Source organism: Penicillium alfredii (assembly GCF_028826965.1).
Source record: "Penicillium alfredii strain IBT 34128 chromosome Unknown utg000004l_segment0_segment0, whole genome shotgun sequence".
Taxonomy (NCBI): Eukaryota; Fungi; Ascomycota; class Eurotiomycetes; order Eurotiales; family Aspergillaceae; genus Penicillium; species Penicillium alfredii.
Window position 1 is genome coordinate 347,912 of NW_026622701.1, and position 13,976 is coordinate 361,887.

A 13,976-nucleotide genomic window follows, 5' to 3' on the forward strand; every position below is an offset into this window, starting at 1 on the left:
AAGGATTATCAGAGCCTCTCCAATATATTCAGTCATTCTTTTGCTCAATTTGCATACTAACGAGATCATTCAGCACGAAATATATCTAGATCGGGCACCTTTATTTGGATCTATAGTCTATTGTACTCTAAAACCCCCCTCAAGGCAAAGTATATCCTCCGTCAATGATCACATCACTTCCAGTCATGTAGGTAGAAGCATCACTGGCGAGGTAGAGATACAACCCCTTGATCTCCTTGACATGACCCTGTCTTCCCAGCGACGACATGCGGTATGCCTCGTTGATGCACAGGGGACTGGCTCCCATCTTCGTGTCAAAGAAGCCGGGCGAGACAATGTTCACTCGTGCAAATTCACGCCACTCGCGAGCCAGCGACTTGCCGAAATGAGTGACATATGCCTTGGTCGCGTTGTACACTGGCTGGTCAACGGGAACATTGACCACATGGCCGCTCATGCTTGAAGTGATGATCAGGTTGCCGAAGCCCTGGCGCTGGAAGACCTCGCCGACATACTTGGCGCAATATACGATACCGTCAACTGCGGTTGATTAGCTAGAGATTGGTGGTTTTATTTTCGACCAGGACTGGATGCGTACCGTTCACGGACATTTGCTTCTGATACTCGGGCAAGGTTTGTTCCAGAATGGGTCTTGAAATAGCCATGCCTTATGATCGATTAGAATGTCGACGAAAAACCCGAGAACAAGGGAAAGCACTCACCTGCATTGGCAACAAAAGCATCAATTTTGCCGAATTCCTGGACAACCTTGGCGATTGTGCCAGACACTTGGGTAGAATCGGAAACTAGGAATTAAGAATGAGCAGCGTGCCAATTGATTCAAATCAGCCTTTCTTACCATCGACTTGATGAGCAGCGCTCTTCACGTTGTGCTTCTTCGCCAGGTCTTGAGACTTCTCAATGGCAGCTTTGTTCCTATCAAAATGGTCAGATTCTTGTCTTTTATCCGTTCGATCATCATCACTTACGAGTTGTACCACAGAACGACGTGAGCGCCCGCCTCGGCCATGGCCTCTGTCACAGCCAACCCAATCCCATCGGCAGCACCGGTGACAACCACGACCTTTCCGGTCATACGGAGCTGCTCAAGGGCATTGGAGGGAGTGTCTGGGACCGGGCGTGGGAACCCAGCCCGAGCCTGTGCGCAGTCCTGAATTGAAACAGACATCTTGAGGAGTGCGTGGGTGAGTTGAGCCAAGACAGAAGGATGACTTGGGTGATGCACACAGTCGCATTTGCAGAGTCCCCCTTTGTAAGAACGTTGAAGTCGAAGAGGCGACAACCGGCCCACGCATGTTCGGTGATCTGTCGTCCGAGGAGGGTTGGGTCCACCGTTGTTGATGTCTACTGATAGCCCACGTCATTTGGTATACCCACCTCATCCACTTCTCGGCGCGTTGTGTGCCGATGCTTGCGGAGACTCTTCCCCACCTTGGCTGATCTCCAGATGATGTTGTTTCCAAGATTCGATTTTGAATCTGCCGGACGACAACTGCCCGACTTTATCTTGATTTTAAAAGAGAAAGTTCGGAACTGAATGAAGCTGACCTTTTGATGTGCTGGAGCTTCGAAAAATCGGGGTTGTATCTATAGGTCTCCCCCGTCTGACACTTGTTCCACTATAGTCGATTTACCCTTCACCCCACTCTTCTGAGAAACCCACACGGCAGAAATCATGGGTTCTTTAAGCGAGCTTCCAGATCGCGATGCCCTCATCAAACGGGCAGTCCCATCGATGGTCCTCAGCGACGGCAGCCCTTCTTCAAAGACCCCGGCACCAGCCACGCAGATCGAGTCCGACGCCACTGTTGGAGCTCAGAAACGCTTCTCCGTCACAGGAAACGCCGTTGTCACTGGAGGTGCCGGTGTACTTGGGCTTCATGCTTGCGATGCTCTCCTTGAGCACGGCCTCCAGGGCCTCATGATCTTCGACGTCAACCCGGACAATAGCAAACAAGAGATCGCCGGCATGCAAACCAAATTCCCTGCGGCCCAGATCCACACCCGCAAGGTCGACGTGACAGCCGAAGAAGCCGTCAAGGAGGCAATGGAAGAGACCGTCAGCGTACTCGGATCCATCGATACGCTTGTCTGTTTTGTTGGCATGGTCGGCTGCATTGAAACCCTCGAGATGCCCGTTTCGCAGTGGCGGAAGATCCTGGACATCAACACCACGGGATCCTTTATCTGCGCCCAGGCGGCTGCCCGCGAGATGGTGAAACATGGGAATGGAGGCTCGATTACGTTCGTTGCATCGATTTCCGCACATCGTGTCAATTACCCCCAGCCACAGGTGGCTTACAATGTGAGCAAGTCTGCTCTTCTGATGCTTAAGAGCTGTCTCGCGGCCGAGTGGGCTCGCTTCGGGATCAGGACCAACAGCGTGAGCCCCGGGTATATGGATACAATATTGAACGAAGGCGATGGAATTGCAACCCACCGGAAGATCTGGGCGGAGCGCAATCCTTCGGGTCGGATGGGGAGCCCGTCTGAGTTGACGGGGGCTATTGTGCTACTCTCGAGCACCGCGGGTACCTATATGAATGGCACGGATATTGTTGTTGACGGTGGTGCAATTGTGTTTTGAACAAACTTTCTTGATTACTTGATAAGTTGTTTCGATTTTCTTCAATGTAGAAAAGCAATATAATAATATAAGATGTGAAGTGGGTCGTTGAAAAGTGGGAGGATTCAACTTTGCTACCCCCTACGTGACCCCCCGACCTTCAATACGCCTAAAGTCGTAAATCTTTGTCCGAAAAAAAGAGAGAAAAGAGGGATTTATAAAAATAGGTTAAGCAAAAGATTGGAAAAAGGATTAGAAAATAGATAGAAAATAGATATAAAAAATAAAGAGAGTTAATTAATAAATTTAAGAGAGAAACATATATTGATAAAATAATGCTAGTAGTAGTAAAATAGCTATCTATATATTCAATAAAGAACAAAACCTCTTAATTAGGATACAATGTAGTTAATAAGCCATTTCAATCTAATTCTTATTCTCTACTATATCTTTCAAAGTCCCCTGAGCAATGAAAAGCCTACCACTTTCCTGAACTTAGGGCTTTTCCTAACCTCAAGTGAGCCCTAGTTATCGCCTTCCAAAGCATAGGACGACTGCAGCCGATGTTAACCCAGCACGAACTCGCTGACAAGAAAATTGTGATCGTCAAAATAAATCTTTTCAATGTGGTCAATCGAGTGACACAACCAGTATCTACACTTGTTGGGTCCATAGGCTTGACAAGGGCAAGTAGATGGTGTCGATATCCAGTGGCATCAAGTCTATGCGTGACTTTTACTGAGAATCTCAATTTTCATAGAAATGGAACTATCTGCTACACACATTGAGTGGAATTTCGTCATATAATTCGCCGTCCCAGGCTCGAACTGCACCAACACGACGATGGGTTCAGTATGTCGGCCGACAGTGCGCCGAGGCTCTCAACTCTTTTGTGTATCTCCTTGATACCCTCAATTGCCTGAGGATAGATAGAGCGTCTCCGAGTAATTCACGCAGTGTGCAAACTCTCTGCATTGGGGAGGTATTCCAGCAATATAGTTCTCGGATGAAAGATGTCTTGCGCGAAATGTTGCAAAATAGGATAAAATGCAGCCGGATCCAGGCGACCGATATAGCCGTGGAATTTTGTAATGACCCCGCGCTCGCAGACACCGGAGGTAAGCATTTTCTGATATGCGGTGGATTCGCAGCGGAATCGGTTTAAATCGCCGTCTTTCTCTGTATATCCAGGGTCGCCGTTGTCATGGAAAAGCTTGAATGCGCATTTTTGTCCGTCTAGATCTACCTCGAAATTGAGGAGGCGTCTGAGCTCTTTATCTCTCTAATAATATTGATTCTGGAGGGATCCATGCCTATTGAGTCCGTTGAGTGAATGCAAGGCGGGTGCATTACTGTCGTGTTCACCCAGGGGGTTGAGGAAGAATAAACACAAGTCTTGGAAGTGTTGGTTGATAAATGGTAGCTTGGAGAAGGGAATATTTGCTTGGTCGTTAAGGGGACCAAACAAACCCCATTCTCATTGGTTAACTCGATATCACGTAGACACTGACATTGTGATTTACCTGGATACCTTTGCAGGAATTATCTACATGAATCCATTCTGATATATATCTTATCCAGATTGACAATTGCCCGTTCAAAACAGCAACAGCAAGGAATCCCAGAAAACCTATATAAAATAGAATTCCCCAAGAAAAAAGTATTTTTTTTCTTATTTATTTACAAAAAGACCAGCAGTAAGTCCCTACTGCACGCCTAGTTATCATCACCACCCTCCTCGTCCTCATGATCATAATCCTCCCCAACAGCGTCAGAGTCCTCCCACTGCCCATTCAACTCCCGCTTCTCAGCACCGCCAAAGACATTGAAGTGCTGGGGACCCTCCTCGCTAATCAGGTACCCAGTCTTGCACGACGAGAACGAGACCTTGGGCTGGCGCGCGTAGAACTGATCGAAGCTCGGGTTCAGGGCGTCGGCCAGGTTCTTGACGTTGCCGCCGGGGTGCAGCTGCTTCCAGGGCTCGCGGCAGGCGTCGCCAGTGCAGGACTTGAGGACGAGGATGAGGGCGTTGAGCCGGTTCATCACTTTGGGGATGCCGTGCTTGGCGATTTGGCGGTTCGCTTGCTTGGGGTTCTTGGCCAAGTTGGTGGTTTGGTGGGGGTCCTCCTGTTTAGATGGTAACATTAGAAACCCGATCTTGTCGTTGGTATTTTCTTTTTGTTTCCAGGGTGGTGTTTACCTTCATGTCGAACAGCTCCCTGACGTTAGTGCACCACACCGAGTAGTACAGGCTGTAGTCGTCCGAGACCAGTCGGACGGCCTTGTACGTGTTCTCCTCGTGGAACCCGTGCTTGCTCTTCGGACTGATGAGTCCGTAGATACCCTCAGCGACGGCCTTAATAAACACCAGAGATTAGTCGGCGTGATCTTAAGGTAAAGCATATAAGGGATTCAACTCACTCCACCCCAGTACTCGACAGCCACATGCTCCGTGCGGTCATGCTTATCGCTCTCATCCTTGGTCGTGGGAATCTTCTTGCCATCCAGATCCTTGGGCATATCCTTGTCGGCCACGCCAGCAATAGACAGGAAGGTCGGGGCAATGTCCGTGTGGCTGGTGACGACGTCCATGGACGCGCCCTCGGGGACGCCGGGGCCACGGATGATGAGGGGGACGCTGATATCGGTTTCTGGGGAGTGTGAGCCAATGCAAATTATTTATAACCTACAGGGAGAAGGGAACAGTCTTACCATAACCACAGTTCTTGCCCGGCTGCATGCGGTGCTGGCCCAGGTGGTATCCGTTGTCGGTCGAGTAGATAATGTAGGTGTTGTCCAGCTCGCCCTTCTTCTCGAGCTTCTGCACCAGGCGGCCAACCATCTCATCGACAGCCTGCAGAGCACGCAGACGCTGCTGATGGAAGTAGTCAATGTACTTGATCTCCTTCTCGGTCAAGGCAGGCAGGTCCTTGGTCCACCCGACGCCGTTCTCAATCAGCTTGTTGAAGCTAGCATCACGGGGCACCTGCTCATTCTCGAAGAGACCCTTGTGACGGGGTGCCGAGACAGGCTCGCCGAACCAAGTAGTACCCTTCGAGGGGTCGTGCGAGCCGTTGGAGTGTGGTGCATTGGGGGCAACAGTGAGCATCCAGGGCTTGCTAGGGTCCTTGAGGGCATCGTCGAGGAAACCGGCAGCCTTATCAGACAGAACATCAGTGGAGTAGCTGCCGTCGTAGTGGACGGGCTTCTTGTTGTTGCGGGTCATGCGGGCGTTGTTGTAGCGGTAGGTCCATGGGTCCAGCAGGAAGTCGGACTGGTCGAAGCCCTTGGCGAAGGGGGCGTCGTAGTTCTCCTCGGTGTGGGCGTTCCACAGCTTGCCGACGTAGTAGGTCTTGTAGCCGGCCTTTTGCATCCAGATCGGCAGGTAGTCGTCGTTCATGCCGGTCTTCACCACTTGCGGGTATCCGCCGTAGGGAGGCTCGACATTGGTGACGTTGGTGTTGTGCGGCATGCGGCCGGACCACATGTTGGCGCGCGAGGGGCAGCAGAGCGCGACGGAGCAGTAGTGCTTGTTGTAGGTGGCACCCTTCTTGGCCACGAGGTTCTATATTGGGCATAATTAGAGGGGAGGCCATGATAAGATGGGGGAACAGTCAAGAAGAAACGCACCGTCAGGTTCTTCATCGTGTCCAGCCCGCCAACCAGCTTGCCCTGGTCATCGGTCAGGATAAACAAGATATTGGGCTGTTTGGCCAGCGCCAGGCTGGCCAGGAGCAGAACTGCCAGGAAGAGATTCATGGCGGGTGAGTATATCTGCTGTGAGTTGATGGAGATACCCAAGATCTCAGAAAGATGGACCAAGACCCTTATATACGTAGACGAAGGGTCTTTCTTCCCACCCCCAGAATCTGCTTATTCTCCCACCCCACAAGTTAAGCATTGCACTGCCTCAGCCATGACCCAATGATGCGACATGCAAACCTGCGATACTAAGTATAGCGGCAGCAACAAAGATCGGCCATGGGGGCGGGATGCGCTGATCTTGGCCCCAACAAGCTCAGTGCACACCATCCTTTGCAATTTCCTCTGCAAAAGACAGACCAAGAGGAGGTTAGTGGGTGCGATCTTCACCAGGGGGCCAATTTATACATACACATATCTCCCAACATTTCCAAGACGAGGCAGGATGGTGGTTGACCATGGTGGGCCCGCCCGCCATCGTAAGCCATCTCGCCCCATTGTGGAGGCATTAGACGGAAGTGGCGAAAGCTTCGGCTTGCTATTTTAAATCTGGGCCAATGAGAAATATCCGATGAGGAATGAAGGAATGATATGGACTGCTCGGTAGACTGAGCAGGGGTTGGATTGTCGCTCGAGCCGACCAAGCCAGAAATTGCCGACGAGTGTGTTCTGTAAAAGAGCCCCCTACCCTCCTTGACCATATTCCTGCTTTGACTAATTTTTAGGAGATAGAGTTGGTTTCTCATTGATCAAACAAGCGCCAAACTAGTTGGGGTAGCAATATACAATTACTCGAGTGTTCTATAACCTCGCCAAACCATCGAAACGTGCCTCACCCATGGCTATATCTTTTAGCAATCATCCTCGTAAGCGACCAACACACCTTCGGACATCATCGGTGACTTGGCTCGCCGCGCTCCGAGCCACTGACTTCCTCGACAGTCTCGACAGCGCCCTTGCTGTCGATAAACTCCGTGATCCGGTTCCTGGGTAGCCAGGCACTTTCGGGCATGACAAAGTAGGAGATCAAAGCGAAGATGGTGACACCAGCCATAATGATAGGGGCATCTGTAGATGTCAGTGGGCCACAAAATCCATGAACAGGAGCGTGAAAGTATAATAGAAAATGGGAACAGGAGGAAAAACAAAGAAAAAAAAAAAAAAAAAAACTCACAGTTCAAGCTCTCCCCCGTAACAGGCCATTCATACGGCGAAAACAAAATGGCCACAACCCACCCGTTCCAAAAAACGCCAATCAGCTGGAACGGCTTGCTCCAGCGCCCCAGACTCCACTGCGGCGTGGGGAATCGCTTCGGGGTGCACAGCAGCCGCCCCAGACAGATCAGGCCGTACGCAGCGGCACTGGGCACGCCGGCGGCCGACACCAGCGACGTGAAGGCCACGTTGGACGGCAGGATGGTGCAGGTGACGATGGCGGCGACGGCCCACACGACGATCACGGCGTTGCGGGGCTGGCCGGATTTGACGCGCGAGACCCAGCCTGAGAAGGGGAGAACGCCGTCACGGGCGACGGCGAAGACAAGACGAGAGGCGGCGATGATGGCGATGGCGGTGTTCTAGATAGTTAGTAAGAGAACAAGGAGTAGGTGGATGGTGGATGGCGCTTAGGAGGGGGGGGGGAAGAGAGATGTCTTACCAGCCACAGAGCAAGCACGCAGATGATGTTCATGAAAATGTGCCCTCCTCTGCCCAGCACAGCGGCATAGAGAGGGACAAAGGGTTGGGGAGACCCGAAACTCATCAGCTTGTCCGTAGTAGGCTAAAAAGACAGTCAGTATTTCAAAACGGATGCCATACCATCGGACCAGATAATGAACAGCACTACTCACAGCACAGAACAAGAACAAAATGATAGTAGCAAGCCCACCAAACCCACTGGCAACGGTACTCCAGAAGATACCACGCGCAGCAGTAACCGAGGCATTCTTAGTCTCTTCGGCAACATGGCCCGACGCATCAAAGCCAATCAGAATACCCGCAGTAGCCAAGTACGACAGACACCAATTCCAGCCGGGCGGGGCACCGGTGCCGTTGTACGTGGTCATAAAGGCCTCGTGGGTGGTGCGGAAGCCCCAGGTGTGGAGGGTGCCGATGGGGAGCCAGATGAGGTTGAGGACGAAGTCGAGCATGACGACGGCGGCGGAGAACCAGAACACCCATTTGAAGAAGCGCGGCGGCATGAAGTTCAGTAGTGCGGCCAGGGCGAGCAGGATCTCGGTGCAGATCCACTGGACGGCGCGGAACTTGACGCTGTCGGTGTCTTTGGGGAAGTCGACGTTGAAGACGGTCAATTCCTAGAAGGTATTAGGAGAGCGGTTGAGTAGGAAAAAACGGTTGAATAAACATACCGAAAGCATATAGTTTGCGGCAGATTGGGTGTTGCCTATCCATTATTAGCTTTCTATGTTGCATGTTGTATATTGCAGGGTAAGGGGCATACTGGCACAGAATGTCGTCCACGCCGTCGTGCTCCACCACGCAACAATGAACCCCAACAGCCGACCAAAGCGCGGTCCACCGGCCTCAGCCGCCCAGAGGTAAATAGACCCCGCAGACGGGGACGCCGAGCAGACCTCGGCGATGACAGCGGCGGTGATGAACGTGAAGACCATGGTGACAAGATAACTCGTCCAGTAGGCCAAGTTACCACCAGCAGCGATACCAGTACTGAACGTGACGCGCACGCCGCCGACGAAGTAGAGCGCGGCTGTTGATATAATCAGCAGGAGTTCAGGAGTTCAACGGATGAGTGGCAGTCCGGCCCGATACATACCAAAGGTCGTGGCGAAGTTCTCGAACAAGCTGTATGTCCGATGCAGGACCTGGCCGGGCAGACTAGATCAGTTTCCGATCATGAAGTAAAGGTATGAGGTATAATGAATGGATAGCATACCGGCTTGTAGCCCATTGTCCGCTATATCGACGTCAGTACAAGTCTCGCCGAACGGGGTCACAGGATAGTTTAGTGACAGGTACTCACCAATAGAGCAGCATCGTCCTTGGCTTCAACTTCGCTGCGGTCTCCCTCCCCTGCGACGAGGTCATCGCGGCCGACGACGAGATCCTCGTGAGCCATGGCGCGGGTCGAACGGGGGGATCGACACGCTAAGGCGAAGAAAGAAAGAAAACAGAGAAAAGAGACAAAGAGACCAAGAGAACGCAAGACCAGACACTTCTAACAATGTCAAACAATGTAAGAGTCCGTCTCTCTATATGGCTGGAAAAGGAAAAAGCACAAGAGTCAAGTTCTACGGGAGAAATTTTCGCGATTGACTTTGGCCCTTCGCGCCCAACCCCCACCACGGAAATTAGGATTCCTTCTGTACGAGATCTGAGGTATGCAAATAAAAGACAAAGAAAAATCAGATAAACATCTGGTCTACAGAGGGATCCTTAGATTGCAATCAAATTGCAGTTCTCAGATCCGATCAGATAGACGATCGCGGGCCGACGAGCCACGCGGGAAAAGCAAGCCGGGAAACCGGGGACAACGGAAGCAAAAAAAAAAGAGGAGCTCGCGTGGGTAAAAGTGAACATAAAAAGACGGAGCTGTCTGGTCCGCTTGGGAGGAATTTTTAACCAAAGGCTCTGACTAAATGATCTGATCGAGTGGGTCTTTGGCTTGAGAGATTTTCTCGAAGGACCCGGGAGAATAATGAGAGTGGTGGGCACATGGTTTGGAGACAATTTTGTATTTAACTTAGTTAACTTAGGACATCCCCATTCACACTGTACATGTACAGTAGGTGTTTGTCAGTTCAAACCCAACCTGATCGTAGCTGATCAAAACCGGTTGAGCCAGATCCACTCATTACAGCTGGGCCCCGCACCCTGAACAAAGTCCGTGCGATCAGATAGGTGGGTATGTGCATGACTTCTAATTGTAATATGTCCAGGATATCTTCAGTGATGCTATATAGACATGCCAAAAATGTAAGCGTTGAGGTCGTAATCAAGACCAAACTCCGCCGGTCTATGAGAAAAAAAAAAAATACAAGGGATATGCGACGGATGCGACCGTGAGAGCCAACAGCCTGCCGGGTTGGGAGGTGTTAGATGACCAAAAAAATTTTAGGGAATGCAAAGCAAACCAGCGAAAGCAGCCATGTAGTGATAGTATGGCTGTCGAGGAAGGTGGACGGATATGCAACGGCGTCGGACTGCGTGAAAGTTTGGGTGTGCGAGTATGTTGTGTTATGGAAGGAGGATATTCGTCTGGATCTCGTCCAGGGTCTGTGTCCATCCTTCTGGAAAGGCGCGGCGCTTGAACCATACCCCTTCCAGGAGCTCGAGGCTTCTGTCGACGTTCTATCAAAGGGTTAACAACTGGTTACGTCCAACATCCACCTGTGAAACATACCTTGAAACCAAACCGCCGGAGCTCGAGCATAGTTTTGCGGACGTACTTCTGCTCCTCTTCCTTGCTGGTTTCCTGGCCAGCAATGAAAAGAGGCCACAGAACAGCCAATTGGCCAACATCACTGGACAATTTGTAGATCAACGTGAGAATGCGACTGATGAGTATGTCCAAGTAAGTGTGATCCGAAATCCAGTTAGGGCGACCAGCTCCGGCGACTTGATGCAGATGGACGAACGTCGCCTTCTCGTAGGCCTCGATACAGCCGACATACTCAACGACATCGGAGAAGGGGTACTGACGTAAGCTCTCGTCGTCCAGATCGCCGAGTAGTTGGAGACTCGCCGGGGCGCTGGCACGCCAAACAACCAAGCGGTTGAAAATCTCCTTGTACACCCCATCCTGCTGGTCGGGGGACATCCACTGCTTGTCGCGGGCGAAGGTGCTGATTGCCGCCTGGACTTCCATCATGCCGGACCACGCGTGCCGGAGCTCCACCAGGCGCGGGTTATCGGGGATCGAGGACGAGGACAGGCTCGGCGTGCCCAGATTGTATTCCCATCCGCCACCGAGGGTCTTCCAGTAGTTGCCTTCCACCACAGTACCGCCGGGCGTTGCACACGCGCCGGCTACATCCAGGTAAGAAAGGAGAGAGACGAGGAATGAGCGTAGCGGGTGGTTAGACTCGGCGACGCGCTGGGCTTCGCGGGCCGAATCCCCGGTATGCGGGTAAAATATGCGATTGTAGATCTCACGCGCGCCTTGCAGATGTACTGCCCAATTCTGGTGTTGGGAGTCCATCATCTAGACGCAGTGAGTAAATCACAACAATAAATAAGGATCCACCAAAGAAAAAGAACGAACCTCGAATAAACATAACAAGAGGCACGTGGCAAAATCCGTCATGCCGAGCTGCTGGCTCCGGTCGGCATAGCGGCCGCGGAATGTCTTGACGACTTCGCCGTACTTGCCCATGGCCTGCTGAAAATGTCTATTTCGCTGGTGCCCGTCCGAGGTGTTGGCCAGGTGCAGCGCGCCCAAGGCCTGCATGGCATTCGCCATGGAGGGAGACGATCGAGCGAAATCCGGAAAGTACCGGCGGTAAGGGTTAATGTTAATGGAATTGTCGTAGATGATGAGGAGTGTTGACACGCGGTCGATGAAGTGGGTGAAGTAGCGCTCATCGGCATTTTGTAGGGAAGTAGATACTAGACTCGCCGGGGAGATGGGTTCTTGGAATTGAAACTGTGTGGGGGGTTGGGCCACGGTTGTTGGCGACACCACGACAGCCTCGCGGGCCTCATCGGGTTCTTCTTTTTTGACGATAGGGCTGCTTGCAGCAGACTCTCCGGACTCCGAACTGGCGGGCTTCTTTTGCTTCCTCGGGGCTTTGGGCGCCTTGGAAGATTCCGGTTGGGACTGGGACGGGCCGTAGACTTTAAAAGTCATGCGGCCCTGGGTCCCATCGCACTCGAGCCCCAGTCGCGTGCAATTGTTGCAGGCGGGAGACGCCTCATCACAGCGAACATGACGTCGACGACAGGTCGAGCAGCCAGTAAACCCTCGATGGTGCCAGCGGCGGACGCGTTTGCGAGGCTCGGTAGATTGCGGATGAGAGTCTGGCGAGGAATCCGCCGTCACTGGAGTGTCCACGGTGCGAATCTCCATCGGGAGAGACAATCGAATGGCGGGCGGGAAGACATCAAGACTCTCACCAGGCCATCAAGATTGGGATGAAAATCCTGAAGGATGAAGAAACGAGGCTGAGGAACGTCGGGGACACTAAAAAAGAGCAAGAACTGGGATCAGGGGAATTCTGATCGGCTCTAGTGGGTGATCATGGCGAAACTCCACTCTTTCTCACATGAAAAGGGCATCGTTTGGCAGGTTCATCGATCCACTCGAGTTTTTGTCCCCCACGCGGCTCAGTTTCCTCACTCTTGATGGAGTAGGCGGTGCGCCTTTCGGACGAGTTCCGGTTAAACGCCCTGAAGAATGGGGCCAATTACTGAGATTGCGATGATCTGCGAGTTCAAGTGGATTTCAATTGATTGGCGAAGACTGGGGTGAAGGGTGTTTGCTAGTGCATGCAGCAACTGAAGCCAAAATGGCCATGGGGGGTGTGTGCCCGGTGTTGGATGAGTTTATAGCCGAAGTTGGTACTCTTAAGCACTTGGGCGTTTGGACCCCACTCTGCACGGGGGCCGTTAAATCCTTCCAGCGCATAGTTTCTATTTTGAGGTGGGCCCTGAGGAGCTTGGAAAACGCTTCCGATGAGTATCGAACTACCGAAGACTCCGTTAGTCCGTTAGTCAAAACAAATAAACCACGGCAGTCAAATTACGTAAAATGCATTGCTCAAATAGTACGCTGCCATTCAGGACAGCTCCCATGGCCGCTCGCGCAATTATTACAGGCATGCCGATATGGATCGCCCGCTGTTCCGCCTGCTGAACCACAGCCTGATTGCGGGAGGGCATATTCACCGACGCTCGAGTGGACTTGAAGCGAGTGGCTTCGCGGACATATGCAGCTCTGGACAGCAGAAAGGATGGTCAATGTGTCAGGAGGAGGAAAAGAATTAACCCGTTGATAGCTTGTTAACTTATCTTCGGTGTATTGCCAAGGAAAGGGGCACGGGGGCATACCGTCGGTTAAGTAGATCCAACAGTTGATCATCGATCTGGTCGAGCACGGTGCGAATTTCATTGAGGGATTCACAACACGTGGACAGTGTACCATTCAACGCCGAGAAATGAACACTCGGAAACCTCCATGGCACCAAACGGTGATCAGTGGAGGGAGCAAGAGATGGCAGAGTTGTGCCATAGCAAGAATCTACGCTGGAGGGTTTGATGACTGGGGCGGCCACAAGGGGCAGAAGGGGCAGAAGGGACAGAACTTCCTGCATTAACATCTTCAGCTGGCATTAGTTTTCTGATGATCGTGAGATCAGCTTTGAATCGAGCAGATCGAGGATTCGATTTGAGTTGCGAAGCGCCTTGGTTCTGCCTTTGACGATCGGCAGGTCCACAGATGGGCTCTTGAAGCATGAAGCCAGGATGATCACTAGGCGACCCAGTCCCCGGTTCAATTTTGTGGCACATTCGAGGAAGAAGAGCCGGCAGCTTGGAGATCGCCTGAAAAACAATTTGACTCGAAGCAGACTTGAAATTATAGATGTGTTTCGATGTCCAACTACACAACGCCGAGAGACCTATGGCTTGGTATGGCTCAAGCTCACCTTCCAAGGCTAACTGTCAAAGGGTCAGCATTTTGAGCAGGAGATACGCGCATATTGGTATCGCA

General features: G+C 51.8%; 6 protein-coding genes across 6 annotated transcripts; 1 reads left to right on the top strand and 5 right to left on the bottom strand.

Annotated features, from left to right (window-relative positions):
• Positions 1–139: 139 nt before the first annotated feature.
• NUU61_001764 (uncharacterized protein) lies at positions 140–1,189 on the bottom strand (the record flags this gene model as incomplete). The annotated part of the gene is made up of 5 exons (XM_056652346.1): positions 140–540; positions 599–667; positions 723–806; positions 860–936; positions 990–1,189. The coding sequence occupies 5 exons, from the start codon at positions 1,187–1,189 to the stop codon at positions 140–142; spliced, it is 831 nt and encodes a 276-aa protein (XP_056513413.1).
• Positions 1,190–1,696: 507 nt separating this feature from the next.
• Positions 1,697–2,608, top strand: NUU61_001765 (oxidoreductase, short chain dehydrogenase/reductase family; the record flags this gene model as incomplete). The annotated part of the gene is made up of 1 exon (XM_056652347.1): positions 1,697–2,608. One exon carries the CDS (start codon positions 1,697–1,699, stop codon positions 2,606–2,608), a length of 912 nt encoding a protein of 303 aa, XP_056513414.1.
• Positions 2,609–4,303: 1,695 nt separating this feature from the next.
• NUU61_001766 (sulfatase family protein) lies at positions 4,304–6,346 on the bottom strand (the record flags this gene model as incomplete). Its single annotated transcript, XM_056652348.1, has 5 exons — positions 4,304–4,714; positions 4,788–4,943; positions 5,009–5,238; positions 5,300–6,152; positions 6,218–6,346. 5 exons carry the CDS (start codon positions 6,344–6,346, stop codon positions 4,304–4,306), a joined length of 1,779 nt encoding a protein of 592 aa, XP_056513415.1.
• Positions 6,347–7,181: 835 nt separating this feature from the next.
• NUU61_001767 (putative amino acid permease) lies at positions 7,182–9,386 on the bottom strand (the record flags this gene model as incomplete). Its single annotated transcript, XM_056652349.1, has 9 exons — positions 7,182–7,357; positions 7,464–7,866; positions 7,947–8,069; positions 8,140–8,604; positions 8,659–8,693; positions 8,751–9,017; positions 9,084–9,132; positions 9,204–9,224; positions 9,291–9,386. 9 exons carry the CDS (start codon positions 9,384–9,386, stop codon positions 7,182–7,184), a joined length of 1,635 nt encoding a protein of 544 aa, XP_056513416.1.
• Positions 9,387–10,504: 1,118 nt separating this feature from the next.
• Positions 10,505–12,335, bottom strand: NUU61_001768 (Zn(II)2Cys6 transcription factor; the record flags this gene model as incomplete). Its single annotated transcript, XM_056652350.1, has 3 exons — positions 10,505–10,618; positions 10,671–11,471; positions 11,532–12,335. The coding sequence occupies 3 exons, from the start codon at positions 12,333–12,335 to the stop codon at positions 10,505–10,507; spliced, it is 1,719 nt and encodes a 572-aa protein (XP_056513417.1).
• A 644-nt stretch (positions 12,336–12,979) lies between these two features.
• On the bottom strand, positions 12,980–13,584 carry NUU61_001769 (chorismate mutase; the record flags this gene model as incomplete). The annotated part of the gene is made up of 2 exons (XM_056652351.1): positions 12,980–13,202; positions 13,316–13,584. The coding sequence occupies 2 exons, from the start codon at positions 13,582–13,584 to the stop codon at positions 12,980–12,982; spliced, it is 492 nt and encodes a 163-aa protein (XP_056513418.1).
• Positions 13,585–13,976: the final 392 nt, after the last annotated feature.